The sequence below is a fragment of the Podarcis muralis genome, chromosome 1 (genome assembly GCF_964188315.1).
Source record: "Podarcis muralis chromosome 1, rPodMur119.hap1.1, whole genome shotgun sequence".
Taxonomy (NCBI): Eukaryota; Metazoa; Chordata; class Lepidosauria; order Squamata; family Lacertidae; genus Podarcis; species Podarcis muralis.
The window spans coordinates 87,353,349-87,373,337 of record NC_135655.1 but is presented as its reverse complement, the minus strand read 5'-3'; the positions used below and the strand labels follow the sequence as shown (position 1 = coordinate 87,373,337).

The window sequence follows — 19,989 nt, the reverse complement described above, 5'->3', positions numbered from 1 at the left end:
AGCCTGGGGAGAGCGCGTGTGTGCAGGAATGCTGTGCTGGCGAGGGATGTCAACAAGCCAACAGAACTCGCGTGGCTTTGTTGTTGTTGTTTAGTCGTTTAGTCTTCATGACCCCATGGACCAGAGCACGCCAGGCATGGCTTAAAGCTGGCTTATTCGGGAGACAAATTTTTATCATTCTTGTTTCCTGTATTATTATTTTTAAAACACGTTTATGGGCAAGGTGCAGAAATTCTGAAAATTAAGTTGTCTATAAATAGATGAAATGTAATAGTCTGGCTAGTCACTAGGTGGAATTGGAAACACAGCCTTTTCCATTCTGGGAACCTGCGATAGTTCTAGTAAGCCTTATACTGTGTAATATATGTGTGTGTACACCTTTCTGTTAAATGTTTTCTTTGCATAAACCCATGTGAAGGAGACATTGTTTGTTTTTAAGGAAGTGTTTTGTGCATTGTTGATTTCCGGCCCATTGTACAGAAATGAACAATACCGTTTGGAAGTTAAACGGAACCACAGTGTCAAACACAAGAACAGCATCTAATCCAGGATGGAAAAATAAAAACAAAGCAAATGTTTTAACTATGATTACCTCCAGGATAGAAACCCTCCATCACTATGAAACAGGAAACAAAGTGACATTAGGGTCAAGATGTCAATGCTGGGCAACACATTCTGAAGTCCATAGTAAGAAAAGTGTTTCACAATATACATTCAAGAGAGCAAAGCAAAAAATGGAGTGAAAGTAGTTTGTTAGCCCATAGACATTTTGTTTTCCAGCATCTGGCTTTATCAGCAAAGAGCGTGAGTGAAGCTCTCTCACGTGTCTTCAATTATGAATGTTCCCATTATCACTTTTTGGAGCTTCTCTGGACTGCTTAAGAAAGACAAACAAGCCAATCCTTCCTGAAGCACTGTGGGCCACAGTAGGCAGGGAAATAACAGAAGAGTCACTAAAGGGTTCCTTAATAGGTTGCTGATGTTTGTTCTCGTCAAAGATTGAATTAAATGCAGCCACCCTACACCAAGGCAATCTGTTAATTACGTTTTCCAGAAATACAGTAACCTACTAACTGTCTTTTATGGTTATAAATCTGGTCTATCAGTGAAGGATAGTACACATCTGAGTAGATCAAAAGGCATCATTGGTGTGCAGGTGAACTTCAAAAGCGACGTGGATGTTCAAATAAATGAGTATTTCCTTGCTAACAAGACAGTTCATAAACTGTTTGTAAACTGATAGATATCCATTGTTCAACAGTGTTTGCAAAGGGTGATGCAAACTTCCTAACTGTCACAACAGCGGTCAATTATGAAAAGAAGATGCACTGTTATCAGGGAAGAAAAGGATATTCCATTCCCTTTTTTGCTACTACACTTCCGCCTAGAGGAAAATGAGGACTCCCAAGAACCAATGTTTAGATACTAAACATTTAAATTTGTGCAGTAACTTGGCTTTGAAACTATCCCTTCAAAGTATTACACTCTGGCAGGATTAATTTTTGCTAATTTTCTTTTTTATTTGGCAAAATAAATATATAAAATGCAATTCATTAAAAGCAAGGAACTGCAGCTAACATGAGCTTTCCCCTTATAGCTCTAATGCTTTTTCTTCCCCTTGGGTTCTGGTAATTGCAGTGATAATGAAGTATCCATATTTCAGTTCTTCATCTGCCACCTCTCCTCTTCAGCTCCTTTATGGGGGGGAAATGTTTCTGGACAACTTCTCTAATCACTAGAATTAAGTCAGTATGATGGCTATGGCACATACCAGCCTGAAGGCTTGCAAATCAAACTGTCCAAGACAAGCAGTGCTAGTTTAGAAAAATAAACTATCTTGCAACACGTGAACAAAATGAAGCTTTGCCATTGTTTTCTCCATGCGTTGAAGATGAAGGCATTTCCCTTTCTGAATCTCTGAACTTTTAAAGTATAGTACAGGCTAAAGATGCCAACCTAGCAGTTCAAAAGCACGTCAAAGTGCAAGTAGATAAACAGGTGCGAGAAGGTAAACAGCGTTTCCGTGCGCTGCTCTGGTTCGCCAGAAGCGGCTTAGTCATGCTGACCACATAACCCGGAAGCTGTACTCGGCCAATAAAGCGAGATGAGCGCCGCAACCCCAGAGTCAGGGGTCCCTTATGGTCAGGGGTCCCTTTACCTTTTTTACCTAAAGATGTTTTCAAGTGGCAGTTAGTACCCATGCTGCCTACTCCCACTGAAGATAAAACACAACTTTGAACATAGATACAAACCACCAGTTTATTGTGCACCAACATCTCTCATCTCTGGGAGCTGTGCCAAAGACTCTTATGGCAGAAGTGAGTAATCAATGCATGGCAATCAGAAAGGCTGTGATGATAGCAAGCTACAGAACTTGGACCGTAATTCACTCCAGCACCTTGTTAATGCAGCATATGTACGTGATTTAGTGAGCGGAGCTTAGAGTGCAAATTGCAAGAGCAGAAGTCATGAGAGATGCATTTACCCTTTTACATCAAAGCCAGCAGCAGCACATGTTGACAGTTGTTTGGTTCTGGAGGACTTTCTTCAGAGGAATCATAAGAAGAAAACTAAGGCACAGATGTTACCCCAGTGGGGCTGTGATCCTCAAGATTGCAGTCAATTACTGAAAGGTAGCATTTATCCACTGACAGGCATGGAAGGGGGCTAACCCCATTTCTTTTGTTTTACAGCTTTGACAAAGCTTTTCCTGAAAGTATCTTCTTGAGTGCTTTGGCATTATCTCCATCTGGTGCAGGTGGCCATCTATTATGATCTGTGGGAAAGGATACAATAAGACAGTTACCTTCAAAAGCTAGTAGCTGCTTCATCTCACCTTAACCCAGCTAGATCTCGATGAGCAGCTCTCTTAAAGAAAGAAAACTTCCTTTAAGTGTAAAGCACCCTTTCCCAACCTGGTGCCCTTCCGTTGTTTTGGGCTACAATTTCCATCAGTCCCCACCAGCATGGCTAATGATAATTATAGTCCAAAATAAATAGTGATACCAGGTTGGGGAAGACTGGGCTAAATGCTCTCCAAACACCCTTTTATCGAATTATTTCCAAAAAATATCATGTTACATATCTACAGTGATCCAAATTACAGCATTGTCTTTCCAACATGTATAGGAAGAGATCCTAGGAGAAAAAGCTATGGACCATGCATTAGTTTTGTTCATTTCGGCTGAAAAATCTTCCAAACACCAAAAAGGCAAACTATATGTCTACAGATCTTTAGTCAGCCTTGGATTCAGCACATGAAGATCTGGGAAAAACTAGATGTGACATTGTTAAGTAAAGGGTTATTTGCCAAAATAATGGAAAATCATTGCCCCCTTTCTTCCCCCATTCATTTCTTCCACCTCATAATCTCTATGACAGCACTGTCTCACACCGAATGTAACTGACCTATAGAAAGGACTCTATGAACTGAGAACAGAGACATTGTATGTATCCTTGTTGTCTATTAAAATCCTTCAAAAAATTTTTATAAAAAGGTTGCTTCTTGTTGTTTATAAGACAGCTATATGACAATTCAATAACTGAGGTTGGGGTAATCCCAAGAGTGTTTTTACCAATCCCATTCCAATGTCATGAGAGTGAAGGCGGCCATAAGACTAGAACCTTTAAGTTAAGGCTGTTGAGCATATAGGGTTTTTTTTTTGGGGGGGGGAAGCATTCAGGGTTCACAGCACCACTTGCCCAGACTGGCTAGTATAGAAATCCTTTTATTACAGTGAGTTGTATTACTCTACAATCCCAGGCTGGACCTAAAAAGACTCACAACTAAATTATCAAGCTACTGAAAGCTGACAATAAACTATGATAAAACTGAAGTGTTGATTTCCACAAAAGAGTGTAAGAGATCTAAACAGGCCCTGGGTGGGCATATAACTGAACAAGCTATTTGTTAAAAAGTAGTTTTTAAAACGCGGGTTTTTTTACCTGGTACTTCCCATGGGGAACTATATATGCTCTGCCCACCATCAACCTTCACAGTTTCTCCAGTGATAAAAGAGGCAGCCGGAGACAGCAGGAAACACACCAAGGGCGATACCTTATAAAGATTTGAAACATTTACTTATGTGAATTACAGGTGTTCAATGCCTGCCATGCCAGAGCACTTTTCAAAAATGCAGGCAAGGCTTCATGCATTCATCACAACAAAGGCAGTAGTGTATAGATTCTGCCCTACACATGTTCAAACATATGCATTTGTATGTCAAAAGCATGGTGTCAATGCACACTGATAAGCATGTAGGGTGGGCACAGAGCCAGTTACCACAACAGTGCCACCAGCCCTGCATGCGTCCATTGAATGCACATTTCTGAAAAGGGTTCCTGTTAGCTTCCTATTTGAAGGTGATTCTTAGAGCAGAAGTCATTACTGATCAATTACAGAAGATTACTGACCAGTGGTCCACATGAATATATTACTAAATACAAAATGTTCAAGTCAAAAAGAAAATGCTTGGTATTTTACTGTCCATAAATATTATATCATTTCAATGCTTTGCTGGCTTGGATATGTCAGCGGGACGATCCATTCTAAAAGTACTCAAAAATCACCTTCAAAACTGGCAAGGTTATATGATAAACTGCACATTCAAAAGTTCTGCAAGTTCAACCAGCAGGCTTGCAATGTGGTGTTTGCTCCTACTGTGGAGTGGATGGTACATACAACATAATTATAGCATAATCAGAATACCTATTTTAGGTTTATACAATGCCAGGCACATAGCTTGCCCTTTAAAGAGTACTCTAATAATCATTTTTTGCATGAACATATTAGTTAGTGGTATGCTTCTTCAAATATCTTACTCTTTGAAATTTAGGGTGTTCTTTCCAGTGTCATGAAATTCCTCTTTCCAATGCAATAGCACCATTTCCCCTTAATGCATTAGTTATTCTATGAGAGGCCTGAAGGACTGTATTTGGCCCTTGCTGACCTATCCCTGTTCACACACATGCTGATCAGGAGTACCACCGAAAAACATCTCCCACAGCAAGGCTGGTATTTGCACTACTTTGTGCAAATGTTGTGTACAGGGGGGGAAATCAAACACACACACACATATTATATATATAAATAAAATTACATATACTCCACCCATCCTGCCAGGCCACCCCAGCCACTCTGGGAGGCTTCCAACAGGATATTAAAAACACAATAAAATATCAAACATTAGAAACTTCCCTAAACAGGGCTGCCTTCAGATGTGTTCGAAAAGTCAGATAGTTGTTTATGTCCTTGACATCTGGTGGGAGGGCGTTCCACAGGGCGGGCGCCACTACCGATCATCTGGAAAGACCCTCAGTGCTAAAAAGTAACTTTTAGGTTGAAATACTGTAATACCTCTTCAGGAAGTCCTAATCTCTTGGCAGGAATTTTTTGGACATAGTTTTTAAACAGTTCTTCACCATCTTTGTAATGTGCAACAGCAGTTTCTGAAAATATCACTCCCTATGAAGAAAAGGACAGACTCACAGTCAGACTACATTAATGCTTAACACAGTAACATTGAACCCTCTACACTGAAAAGCAGGTGCTCATTAAGAGCTACACGGTTGGGGAGGGGGGATAAAAACAAATTCCAGCTCTTATTCAAATTCTTGGCTGTTCTTGTGTGGTGCAGGATTCACCCTGAGGAAAAACCACTTTAATGGTAACTGAGACTGACGGCCCAATATTCCTCATCCACTGTATAACGTATTTAAATTGTTTTATTGGGATTATTGTTTGCATGGCTGTTTTAAAACTTTTGATTATGTGTACTTTCCAATGGTCTCCTGCAGAAGGAAGGATGGAGTAGAATGATGATAAATATTTTTTTTAAAAAAAAACCAAGCACATGCACCAAAAAGCAGAGTTTCTATTCCTTTCAACTAAATTGTTCTCTCTCCCTTTGGCTTAACTGCACTTATGATTTGAATCTTTTATAAACCACTCAATCTCTGTGAAGAGTTGTATCATGATATTTAGGCATGTACCAAAGTCATTTTTGCTTAAGACAGCTTTCCCCAAAGTGTGACCCAGTCATTCAAGGAAGATACATTGTATATCAATTGAAATTGTTTTGGGAGCTTGCATTTTATCACATTTCTATACTGTTGTAGTTTGCTTTGGCAGCTTCAGTCTGTGAAGCAGCTTATAAATTTGTGAAAGAAAGAAAGAAAGAAAGAAAGAAAGAAAGAAAGAAAGAAAGAAAGAAAGTCTCATCCTCCGTTTCCATATCCTAAGACCCATCCCAAACCCTGGATGCTGTTAGTAAGTTTAACTACAAAAACCCTTAATAGACTCAAATAATTACGACCAAATGCGCAGCTAGCATGTGATGGTAGGGAATTATCTTATTCTATCTCAGCTAAACCAAACTAAATGATCATTTTACAAATTTGTACTTATTTTACTCTTCCCTTACGGGCACCAAAGCTGGTCTGGTCACATGTTTCTGTCACCTACCGGGGAAACAGAGTTAATTCTCACTCCACTGCGGGCCCACTCGATGGCTAGGCTTTTGGTCAGGTTATCGACTGCGGCTCTTGCTGCACCACTGTGTCTGTGAGGGAAGGAAATTTTAAAAGGACAATATTATCTTCCATCAATAAATAGACATGGGGTATGTGGCAGCTCCATCAAGACTGGATGCTTTGAAGTAACTATAGCGACACCTATCAAGCCTAACTAGGTTCACACTCTGACAGTCATCCAATCAAACAAATCCAAAACAAATCTCAGCAGAACAGGGCAGTCAAGTTAGCAATATCTGACATTCTAGAAGCTTAATTGCAAACTCAGTGCTAGCACAAACAATGAACAAAGGTTGGCTGAAGGCCTGCAGTAAAAAAAAATTCAATATTTTGTGTTTGTCCAATTATTCCAGCCCAACGAAAAGCTCACAATAATGTTAATAGCATTCTGTATGACTCATCAAATTATAAACAACAAGTTATAGGAGTATAGGCATTGACTGAGAAAAAAGCATGGCTTACAGAAGACAGACTTCTGAGGTGCAAGGTTGTTAATAAAATTGTACTTTGCACCTCCAGATGTCTCAGTCTTCTGTAGGAACTTTGCAGAAACAACTTCCAGTACAAAAACAGAAGTTGGTATGGTGCCCTGTCCTTTAATTGTGTGTATGAGAGAAGTCCTCTTGTACTAAACTGCAAATGCATGAGAAGTTATGTCATTGGGGCTGTCTGAAGGCAGCCCTGTATAGGGAAGTGTTTAATGTTCAATGCTTTATTATGCTTTTATATTTGTTGGAAGCCACCCAGAGTGGCTGGGGCAACCCAGTCAGATGGCAGATTACAAACAGGCATGTGCAAAGATGCACAGCTATATAGGCAGACCTCAGTTAGACTCATCACACGGTCCCAGCAGAAGGACTCTGCTTTCCAATTGGCCTAAGAAAATGCAGCCTCTTCTTGTCTGTGACTGCTTCCTGCATTCCACTTTTTGTTCAAGAGCATTCTCAGGAAAGCCTTGCAGGTGACAATAAGTGAGGATCATAAGCACCGGCAATTTAGTCCCAAATTCCTCAAAGACTTCTGTTAAAATGGAATCTCAAGCAATGTGCATGTTAAATATTGGGAATCAGCTGTTCTATCTCATTTTACCATTCAAATGCACACGACTACTCAGAAGGACAGCAGTTTAAGTGAAAGCAAGTGTATCATAATGAAAAAGAAAAGTTGTATACTGATAGCAGACTTACGACATGCCAGGAAACCCTTTCCACATATCAGCCACGATGTTGACAATAGCACCTCCGTGATCCTGCATCCAAGCATTGTACACTGGGTGGACACAGAAGAATGGCTGTGAACGCTTTTACATTGCCAGATAAATGGTGTGCAAAGATTACAATAAACACATGAGTGGAATGAAATCTGTCTCAAGCCTTATTTCCATAGCCTTAGAAAACTTGACAAAACCAGTTGCTATCAACAGGGCCCTATGTTGCTCAGAGGTGGAAGCAGCAATGACATTAAATCCAAATATTCACCTGAGAATCACAACTGAATGCACATCTTATAACTCTATTGATATTTATCTGTACTGTATAAGACAAAACCACAGCTCAGTGAGACAGCGCATCAGTTGCATGAAGGTTTCAGGTTCAAACCTTGGCATTTCCAGAAAGGGCTGGGAAAATCTGCTTTGTGAAATCCTGGAAAGTCATTGCTAGTCACTGTGCAGGCAAGACTAGCTGCACCAGGTCTGACTCAGGATACCTGTCCATCTTGCTACCAATTCGTCTACTACTGCCTAAGAAAATGGCTCCAACTAGTTAGGCCTGATGACCCAGGCACGATGTTTCTAGGCAAGTATGGAGAACTAGAACTGACAGCGCTTTTGGACAATCCAGTGTTTGCTCCAGCCCCCACCTCCTTTCCTTCTAGAAAAAACTGCTCTGGAGCCTTAAGGAAGATCCTGCTGCCTCACCTGTCGCTCACTATTTCTTAGTGCCAAAAACAGCATCAGTGTTCAAATGTAAATCTGTCATCTAGTCAGTAGGTATCTGCACACATGGAAAAAAAATAGTCAAAGAATCCCCTTGCTTCTTCCACCTCTAGTTGTAAATTAGTCAGGAGGAGAAACTACTTGTCAGGTCTCATGGTTTGACCTGGGGATGTCAGATTTCAGCCTTCTTCTCAGGGTTTGAAGGGGGAAACTAGCTGAGATTCCTGCATTGCAGGGGGTTGGACTAGATGACTCTTAGGTCCCTTCCAACTCGAAGATTCTACGAAAACAGAATTTCAGATTGAGGACCAAAAATCAAGGCAGCAGGCTATTGTATCATTGGCTCAAGAGGCTTCATCCTGCTACCACTGCCCCATGTCTGTCAACCTCCAACCTAAGGCAGCATCCAGACTCTCTTAGCCCCTAACCTCTTCTCCTTGCATCTCAGGGTCTGAACTTCAACAGACCTGGCAACCCAACTTTCAACCGAACCTAGTTAGCAGTGACAACTTAGCCTGGAGTCCTTTAATAACCTGCTGAGCCCAGGAAGAACCCCAAAGTTCTCTGAATGTCTGATTATAATGCTTCTGGGGATAGCAGAGCAAGAACATGCCATGGCAATGATAAAGAGACTGAACTGCTATACAGGGAAAGCAGAGGGAGAGTTCTTCTGATGGCTTAGTTACTTACCGTATTTTTCTCTCTATTACACGCAGATTTTTTCTCCTAAAAAGGAAGGGGAAATGTCTGTGCGTGTTATGGAGCGAATGTGGGGGGGGGGTCCCTGGAGCCGATTAGGGGAGCGCAGGAACAAAAATCAGCAAAAATCAATCGTGCGTTGTGTAGGAGAGGGAAACCTGAAAAGAGGAAGTGGTTGCTTTCCTGCATTCTGCCTCAGGGTCTTACTGCCCACCCTCCTCTGTTTCGTTGCTGTGTTTGCTCAAACGGAACAAAGAGCAGACAAATCCCCTCCCCTCCAGGCAAGCAGAGGGGAAAGCAGAGGTCTTTCCTTCTAATTCCTCTCCATGCTCCTCGCAGGCAGCCAGAAAACATGCAGGAGGAGAGAGAAAGCTGGCTTCGGTTTGTGGAAACTTTTGCCTTTCTTTCCTCCCTCCCGTAAAATCCCTTTCCTGCTTTCTTAGCCAGCTGCTTCTCTGCACACCGCTCTCTTGTCCCTTCTGTGTTTTTCCTTCACTCCCCACTTAAAATGTAGTTACAAAGCATGGATCCACATGGATCCTCAGGATCTTTGCATTGGGCCACCCCAAATTCACCATCAGATCACATAGCAGCCTGCCCCCCTAAAATCACACACCCACTGTTGCCTGGGGCTGCAATGGTGCAAAAACGTGGTTAAAAAGCATGGATCCACATGGATCCTCAGGATCTTTGCATTGGGCCACCCCAAATTCACCATCAGATCACATGTCTGTGGCCACAGCATGAAGCACAAAAATGATACATCCACTGTTTCATTCAGAATTTTTTCCCTTGTTTTCCTCCTCTAAAAACGATGTGCGTGTTATGGTCAGGTGCGTGTTATAGAGCGAAAAATACGGTATTTCCTGTGTACACCAAGTGCTCACCTGCTTTACAGCAGTAGAAGGTCCCAGTCAAATTAGTTTCAATCACAGCATTCCAGCCTTTTGAACTAATTGCTTCTGCTGGGCTAGGAAACTGGCCTCCCCCATTGTTGACCAGGAAATCTATCCTCCCATGAAGGTCCAATGTTGATTTCACCAGTGCCTCTACCTACCAATAGTAAAAAAATGTTGAGTGATAAGTCTGCACACAGTAGCCTTTTAGCGTTAGTCATTTCTACATTAATTACTCAAGCTTCCCCCAAATAAAAACAATTGGTTGTTTTGTAGTGGTTTCTTTTTGTATTTTGTATATGTTGTATATTTCTCCTGCAAAAAGAAGGTTAGGGGCTGGTAAAACAGTGTGAACACTAAAGAAATCACAACATTGCAGCCGGAGGTCTAATGTCCACTGGAACCTCCTAAAAATAGACTTTTAGATCTAGATTATAGAACGTCTCAGAGAACTTTCACGATCCTACAAAATTTAACATATAGTAACAGCTGACTGACATGAGCATCTTGTCAAACACAACATGACATTCCTAACAATGCCATGAATAATACTGCAAGGAATGAATAAAAAGAGCTTTTCTGCAATAAAGGATATTAGAATAGTTATTTTATATCTAATCCTGGAAGTAGTAAACATGCATCCTCAAATGTACCTAAACCTTAGTTAGGTAGATAGAGACTTTATGGTGCAGCGGCAGCACTGATAGAAGGAACAAGCAGTCTTTAATAGTCTATTTAAGTCATGTGTGAAATAGTCTTTTGCCAGCAAGCAGGTCTTGCTAGTTCCCAAGGTCATCAAGGGAGGACAACCAATCTGTTGTATTTTATGAATGAAAACAGCAGCACGCAAATTAATGCATTCCCAAAGAATGGAAGCAAGGCCCACTTGGCACGGACAGAAGAGCAGAGTTCAGAGAGAAGCTGGGTGAGGATTTCTGAGATTTTAGACCACTCTTGCTCAACTTGGTGCCCTGTAGTTGTTTTAGACTACAACTCCCATCAGAAGATGAAGCTAAAGCCCAGCGTTAAGTAAGAAAGCATGCAGGTGGGGGCTGACTGATGGCACTCTGAGGTGGTAGGGCAGTGTCCCATTTGCTCTAATCATGGACCAACTTCCACCAGTATGAAGCATGCTGTTCTTCCCTTTCCAGCTCCATTGTAAAGTTCTTTTTAGTGCAGACTTGAAAAAGCGATTTCATTCTCCTCTTAATCCAACAGCACCAGTTTTCTTCCCACCTCTCCACCTGTGTCCCGAGTTTCAAATTCACCTCTGACCTTCAGAGCATTTGGCAAAAGCTCTTAAAAATTGAGGATTAAAAATAAGGCTGCTTTCTTGCCTTAATGCAAACATATTTGTGCTTTAAAGAATAATGCATTGCTACACAGAAGTTATTCTTCCCATGCAATCAGTTTGTGTGTCCCCTTTCCGCTATCTGTGCCAATGGTCTTCACAAGGATCCAAGGGGCCTGGATCCCTGCCAAGCAAAAGATGGAAGAAATGCTAATCCAGCAGCATCCTCAGCTACCCAAAACAAGTAATGGCAACATTCTGCTGAAGTGGCAGAGTCGCTGTCTATACAACCCTGTCAAAGAAAAGCGAAATGCCATTCTTGAATATTTAGCAAGGCATGTACAGCAGCTACAATTCTTTCAGCATAGATTTTGTGCAGAATCAGACCAGCAGCTTTGCAAAAATGCAAGAAAAAATCCTTACATTTTTGTAAGAAGAAGTTTTATAAATGCGTAGTATTTGTTTATAATGATGCCTAATACTAGACAATTTGCAGAACAAACCCTTGTCCAACTAGCTCACAGCTAAGGGCTGCTTCAGGTGTTACATCATAGGTATAAATTCATACCTGTGCACTCCTTTTAAAAAGAGGCATGCAATCTGGGAATCTGAATACAAAGATTAACAGCTGAATTAGCTCAAATTGACAAGAATCTGTGTGCGACTCTTCTAGAAAAACAAGAGCCATATATTACTAAAATGTTTCATTTTGGTATATCATTTGAGGAAATGATAATCATGGAAACATACTCTACAGAATATATCACAGGGTGGTGACCCCAAAACTGTCTTTTTCTATAATCAACTCTGTACTGTGGAATTCCCTGCCATCTGCCATATGTAAAGCATTATCCATCAGATGTTTCAGATTACTTGTAAATGCATATGTTTTGCCTGTGATTTCCCTAGTCCATAAGACTGGATCCTGATATTACATAATTCCTTTTTTTAATCATACTGTTTTACTGATTTTGTTGTATGTCTGTTTTATGATACCGTTTCAATTTTTTTAAGTTGTAGTTTTGTACACAGCTTTGAGATCTTTAGACAATGAGATGAGGAAGAACCTTATGTACTGGTAAATTTAAAAATGGCTTTTTTAAACTTATATTAAAAGAGGCTGTAAGGGGGCAGCAGGGAAGGGGTAAGAGTGTGTTCAGGAGTTTGTATTAAGAAGGGAGATAAATAGGCTGCATATTAGCATATAACACATTCCAGGTATATGGAGAAGCCAGAGAAAAATCAGTAGAGGTGAGTAACAGAACAAATATCAGAGCCCTATTAAGTAAGAACAGCAATTAACTCCAGTTGGAAATCAAGAAATACAAAAGGGCAAGTCCATAAAGTAGCACATGAAAAAAGTAGATCACTCAACAGAATATTTATGGAGACAACCCTCAAGCACTAGACAAGAATGCAGCAACTCATACACAGGATTTGATATTTAATTATGATTAGCAACAGCTGAATGCATTTCCCAGCACCAGTCTGGATAGTCAACCAATTACAAAACCCTGATTTAACAATGCATTTAGAAGAAAATCCAGCCTCTTCAGAGAGCATGCTACAAGAAACTTTTATATCCACACACATACACACTTCCAGGCAGCAGAGTCCAATCATATTATACTGCAAAGCCACTCATAGCCACCGAATGAGAAGTACAGATAAAAGGCTGGGCTGTTTATTAAGGAATTATGCAAGCACTGCATGCTCAATATGGAGAGCCATATTAATGGTTAAGACCCTTCAGTAAATGTTTGACTATGAAACCATGAGCAGTGTAATCCTTCACATGACCACTCAGAAGGAAACCTCACCGAGCTCAATGGGAGTTACTCCTGTGTAAGTTTGTTTAGGCTTGCAGCCTAAATTGCCTTGCTTAAGAAAAAAATCGCCCAGAGAGCATCACTCAGCCTTCCCCCATTAGCAAAAAAAGGAGTATTTCAGAGAGCATCATGGGCTGCAGTCCTGCACCCTTCGACACCTTTATTCCATTGGGAATAAAGAATTACTACTAGATTCAGAAGTCAAACTTATGAATGGAAAAGACCTCCCTTACACTCCGAGAGGAAGCTATTGTTTCAGGGTTTTTGGAGACTTGTAACAATGTATATAGCCAGACTTTGTACACTGTTGCAGCAGCACCCTCTTCAAAAGGAATTGTTATTAGACTGAAGCAATTTAAACCGGATGAATGTAATCATTTATATGCAGAATTTGATATTTAATTATGATTAGCTATAAGATCACTAAACTAGTGAAAGCATGGTGTTTTCTTTCCATACTTCACAAGTAATTTTATAATAATACATGTAATACTAATAACACCATTCTTTCACTAGTTTAGTGATCTTACAGCTAATCATAATTATAGCTAATCATTATTATTTATACCCCACCCATCTGGCTGGGTTTCCCCAGCCACCAAAGACTATCAGCCCAATAGATACGATACCTAAGTGAAACCACTTCAAATACCAGATGTTGGAGACAAACAGGAAAGGGCTGCTACCTTCGTAGCTTGTTTGCAAGCTTCCCAAAAGTATTTAGCTGGCCACTACTGGAAACAGAACACTAAGCATTTGGTATCCGATCCAAGAGTTTTCTTATGAAATCTATGGCTTCATCACTACTAGTAGGCAACACTATCTACAGATTTTGGTCCAAAGGCCTTTAGTTCCAACGACTCCTCTGAAAGCAGCAAGTATGAGATGGAAGGCTGTTCAATTAAATAATCACAGGGAGCTCATCTCATCACTGCCATCTTATCACAACCCAGATACAATCTCCTGGTGCTGAGTGTGGGGTGGGCTGGAGAGAAAAGAGAACTGAGGTCATCTTTCCACATGACAGCATTCAATAGCTTTATGTTCTTTATGTCAGGAGAGACAATCAAGCCTGGTAGGACTGGTGGCTACAGGATGTTGAACAGCCAAGAGACACAGAGGGCACAATGCAGCATCACTGTATTCTTAACAAAGGAAACTGGCAGACTGCACAGCATTCAGGAGCCCTGTGCCAATCAGCAGAATTATTTATGAAAAAGAAAGCAAGGAGGCCCCTGAGGATAAAGATGAAGACTCTGAAACTCACATTCAATAAGTTATTCCCTAGACGTTTTACGTGAATCTCCTTTTGCTGATCAGAGAAAGAGCCTCTCCAGAAGCCCATTTATGAAATAAATGGAAAGAGAAAGCAGTGGTTTATGCAGAATGAACTAAAATAGAACCAAAGAAGGGCTATTTTTCATAGCAGGAACACTATTTGGAGATGAAGGCAGAAGACTGACAATAGATGGTTCTATTATTATTATTATTATTATTATTATTATTATTATTATTGAAAAAGCAGAATTTGAAAGTGATATGACAGCTCTAACACCGTTGATTAATCATAGAGCATAGCTGGCTTCCTTATACAAAGTTGCTGTTGTTGTTTACTGAATTTATATACCGCCCTATACCTGGAGGTATCAGGGCCGTTCACAGAACAAAATTGAAATATAAAGCCACAAAATATATAATCAAAATAAAAACTCAATGCCTACAGCTGACTGGCCATGAATCTGCAGGACTGCAAGTCTTTCCTAGCCTAACCTGGAGATGTTGGAGATTGAACATGGGATCTTTTGCATGCAAAGCACACATGCTTTACCAAGGAGCTACAGCCCTTTCCCTGAAACGGGTGAAACCCCGGGTCAAAGATGCAGTTTAGCACACACACTCCACACATTTGCATACACACACACAGGCTGGGAGCCTCAATGGCACCCCTCTGGAGCGTTCACCCGGGGCAAAAAACCTGGCTAGCCCCCCAGTAGCTATAACACTGCTTATAATATCTAGTAATTTTTGAAGCCTTTGACTGTGTCGACCACAGCAAACTATGGCAAGTTCTTAAAGAAATGGGAGTGCCTGATCACCTCATCTGTCTCCTGAGAAATCTCTATGTGGGACAAGAAGCTACAGTTAGAACTGGATATGGAACAACTGATTGGTTCAAAATTGGGAAAGGAGTACGACAAGGCTGTATATTGTCTCCCTGCTTATTTAATTTATATGCAAAATACATCATGCGAAAGGCTGGGCTGGATGAATCCCAAGCTGGAATTAAGATTGCCGGAAGAAATATCAACAACCTCAGATATGCAGATGACACAACCTTGATGGGAGAAAGTGAGGAGGAATTAAAGAACCTTTTAATGAGGGTGAAAGAGGAGAGCACAAAATATGGTCTGAAGCTCAACATCAAAAAAACGAAGATCATGGCCACTGGGCCCATCACCTCCTGGCAAATAGAAGGGGAAGAAATGGAGGCAGTGAGAGATTTTACTTTCTTGGGCTCCATGATCACTGCAGATGGTGACAGCAGCCACGAAATTAAAAGACGCCTGCTTCTTGGGAGAAGGGCAATGACAGGCCTAGACAGCATCTTGAGAAGTAGAGACGTCACCTTGCCAACAAAGGTCCGTATAGTTAAAGCCATGGTTTTCCCAGTAGTGATGTATGGAAGTGAGAGCTGGACCATAAAGAAGGCTGATCGCCGAAGAACTGATGCTTTTGAATTATGGTGCTGGAGAAGACTCTTGAGAGTCCCATGGACTGCAAGAAGATCAAATGCATCCATTCTTAAGGAAATCAGCCCTGAGTGCTCACTGGAAGGACAAATCGTGAAGCTGAGGCTCCAGTACTTTGGCCACCTCATGAGAAGAGAAGACTCCCTGGAGAAGACACTGATGCTGGGACAGGAGAAGGGGGCGACAGAGGACGAGATGGTTGGATAGTGTTTTCGAGGTTACCAGCAAGAGTTTGACCAAACTGCGGGAGGTAGTGGAGGACAGAGGTACCTGGCGTGCTCTGGTCCATGGGGTCACGAAGAGTCGGACACGACTAAACGACTAAACAACAACAACAACAATTTTGAAGCACTACCAAATTTGGGTCTCCGGCTGTTTTTGGACTACAATTCCCATAATCCCTGGCCACTGGTCCTGCTAGCTAAGGATGATGAGAGTTGTAGTCCAATAACCGCTGGAGACCCAAGTTTGGGAAACCATGCAATACCATGACAAAAGAAACAAGCATCTGCAACCCTACTGCCTTCAACTCTCAAAAAAAACCCCAGAGAAAATGTCTTCCTCCAGCTCCAAAAGACAGGTTACAAACAGGAAGGGCTCTGAAGGATTACCAGGAGAAATAGTGACCACCATCCACGGATTAGGAAACCAAGAAGCATATGCAAAAAGAAAGGAAATTATGACAAACACCAAATCTTAAAAGTTTATTCATGAATGTGAGACAAATAATTCCAGATACACTTGAGGTTTCGGACAGACCCAGATAGTGCATTGCAGCCTGAATTCTGAATAATTAAATGGTTCGTAGTGACAAAGGATAGTAAGATGCACACAAAAAACGCTTTAGAGTTAGCGAAAAGGAACATTAACTTTCCCCTTCCCACTGCTCTTTTACAAAGCCCTTCCCCAATTATTTTTTAAAAGTAGAACCAGCAACACACCTTAACAACATAAACAACTGGGTGTTACCACTTTCATAATCAGACTGGGCGACTCTTCTAAGCTACACGAAATAAAAAACTACAATGATTTAGGGAAAGCAACAATTTATCTTAGTCAAAGCAACAGCCAGGTTACATGTCTTCCTTATAAAACAAAGTCACCAAAAATAATTGGCCTTTCCCCCTTTTCTTTGGAATAATCCAGATGCACTGTTTAAGTCAAAGTGGCTGGCTTCTAGATCCAATCTCCAGATGCAAGCACCCACATGTGTACATTTCTCAATGCCTGCAAAATCTACATTCTTCAGAAGTCATTTCAACATTGGCAAAGGAGGCTGTTATTAGCAACGTACAACATTAAAGACAATTATGCAGCAAGATGTAAATCTTTTCCCATCACAGAGTACTACTCTTACAACAACCTCTTTGAAAAATACTGTGAACTACCAGCTGCTTTGGGATTCATTTGAATTCAGAGCGGCACAGAAATATAATAAATCAAATTTTGTGTGTTTGTATGTGTGTAATACACTCAAGGCAAATATTCTCCAGCAAACCAGTACACTAGTTGTCCACTCTACAGCACAAAAGTATTTTGTTTTTACCTCCTCTTCTTTGCGAATGTTGCACTGTACAGGGGTAACCTGGGCAGAAACTGTGGATGGAATTTTGGCAGCTAGCTCGTTAGCTGCAGCTTTTAATCTGTCGAATTTGCGGGAGGCAATGACTACATTACAACCTGTCAAAAAAGAGGGGGGAAATACATTTTAGACATTAATAGTCTTGCATTCATAGGCATAGCCGGGGGGGGGGGCAGCTGCCCCCAATCAAGTAAATAAATAAAATACTTAATAAACTGACCAATTGTGTCACAGATAACATGGTTCTGCCCCCACCCCCACCCCAATCCTGGCTATGCCCATGGTTGCATTTTAGTAGAGGCAACAAGGGTTCTTGCTTAACAAATGGCACTGTACACAGACTGTGATAACCATCTTCAATCATGACTTTCTGGATTGTCAAGCATTTTTGGCGGTTCTGGAAGTCTGCAAAGTCAGATACCTGAAATGCTTCTATAAATTGTTATTTAAGCTTGCAAATTGTACCCCCCCCCCCTACTGAAGTGGAAAGCCATCTCACAGAAACTTCCTGAGCCAATGGTAGAATTTTAATTATAAGACATGAAATTAGTGTAGTGCTAACGACAACAGAAACAAGACCTCTTTGGATCACAAAGAACCACGCCCACCATCACTTCTTGACCTAGAAGTGCAGATATATGCACATGTGGTGGGAATGCACAGCCATTAAGGAATTTTGGAATAACATTTATAATGAATTTAAAAAGTTATATTAGTTCTCATCTAAGAAAAAACCTGAAACCTTCCTCCTAGGTATGTCACCAGAAATTTAAAAAGATGTTAGACCACTTTTTATGTACACGACAGTAGCAGCCAGGATCTTAATTGCAAGAAACTGGAAAAATGATAAAACACCTACGATAAATGAGTGGCAGGTCCAAATGAAAGAATATCTGCAGTTGGCCATGATGACAGGGAGAGTCAGAGGTTATCCAAAACAGAAAGTACATTCTAGTATTTCCAAAAGCATGCTATTACATTCTGAATTATACGAGAATGGACAAATGATGGACATTTTATGGACATTTCATTCGATGAACAAATGAAGAAGTCTATCATTTGTGGCTTGGCTTCAGAATTTGCATGTACACACACCATGTGTTAATCAAAATGTGGTGTGTTTCAGTAAAACAACATTCAATGGCAAAAAATTGCCCACCCTTAGTTCATGACTTCATTCATCGTTCAAGCCACAAACAAGGTACAGAATCTTCAGCAGCATATGAGTTAGTTTGGTATTTTAATGCCTGCCCTACTTAACACACAAGTGACACGGCCTGATTCCCTGTAAAGCACACAGATATAGCCAGCTTTTTTTCAAGCTGCCAATCACTTTCCCTACAGCTCAGTTATCATCAGCTACAAGTGCAGCTTAGAGAATCAGAGTTCATTATCTGCCTTCCTGGATTTGACATTACAGTATATATCACTGATTAACAAGAGACATTAATCCTCTAGGACAGGGCCAAAGGGAATGATGAGCCAGTGTGGTGGAGTAGTTAGAGCGCTGGAATAGGACCAGGGAGGCCAGGGTTCAAATCCCCACTCAGCCATAAAGGTCGCTGGGTGACCTTGGGCCAGTCACTGTCTCTAAGCCTAACCTACCTCACAGGGTTGTTGTAAGGATAAAATGCAGAGGGAGAAAAGTCTGTACACCACCTTGAACTCATTGAATATAAGATGGGATATGAATATAATAATTATCAATATATATAAAACAACTAGATCATCAAGACACAGTAGGGGTTACTCTCCCTCTGAAGAAGCATGTACTGTACACAGCTTGGATACTGTGAATATTTCTGGATCCTTTGCTGTCGCTTGAGGCTCAGGTGGTCTCTGTCGCACGGAGTGCCTTCCATCAGCTTTAGCTGGTAGCCCAGTGGGGGCCCTATCTGGACTAGGGTAGCCTAGCTGCTCTAGGAACCTCTAGATTAGATTACTGCGATGTGTTATATGCAGGACTGCCTCTGAAGATGGTTTGAAAACTTCAGATGCTGCAAAATTTGGCAGCCTGCAACCCCCTGGCTACGCCCCTGGGAGGCTACACCTGTTGAATTCCTGTTGAAAACAAGGAAGGAGAAGACACGGGGCAGCCCAAGTCTACCACCAACCCGCGATTTCCTCCCGAGGGGACGTGTGAATGCGTGCATGCGTGCGCGCAGCGAGGGTACCCCGCTTGGTTCACTCCCGATTTTGGGGGAGTCCCCGGGGGCTTCCCTTTGGTTCTTTCCCCTTCGGATCGCCCCTTGCCCACCGAGCTGCAGCAGGTCGGCGGTGATGGCCTTGCCGATGCCAGTACCCCCGCCGGTCACGATGGCCACCCGGTTGCGGAACAGCCCAGACGCCAGAAAGCGACCCCCGTGGCCGCCACAAGACGCCGCCGCCGCCATCTTGGTCTCCAGAGATCCAAGGTCTCCAAAGCCACCAGCAGCCTTCGAGGGGGAGGGGGGAGGGATTAACACCACGTGACCC

The 19,989-nt window shown here is 41.6% G+C and overlaps 1 protein-coding gene across 1 annotated transcript; it reads right to left on the bottom strand.

Annotated features, from left to right (window-relative positions):
• Positions 1 to 2,241: 2,241 nt before the first annotated feature.
• Positions 2,242 to 19,947, bottom strand: PECR (peroxisomal trans-2-enoyl-CoA reductase). Its single transcript, XM_028742583.2, has 8 exons — positions 19,772 to 19,947; positions 17,479 to 17,612; positions 10,054 to 10,219; positions 7,719 to 7,800; positions 6,464 to 6,560; positions 5,357 to 5,464; positions 3,946 to 4,057; positions 2,242 to 2,776 (listed from the first exon to the last, which is right to left on the bottom strand). Exons 1-8 carry the CDS (start codon positions 19,905 to 19,907, stop codon positions 2,688 to 2,690), a joined length of 924 nt encoding a protein of 307 aa, XP_028598416.2. The 5' UTR covers positions 19,908 to 19,947; the 3' UTR covers positions 2,242 to 2,687.
• Between the last annotated feature and the right edge of the window lie 42 nt (positions 19,948 to 19,989).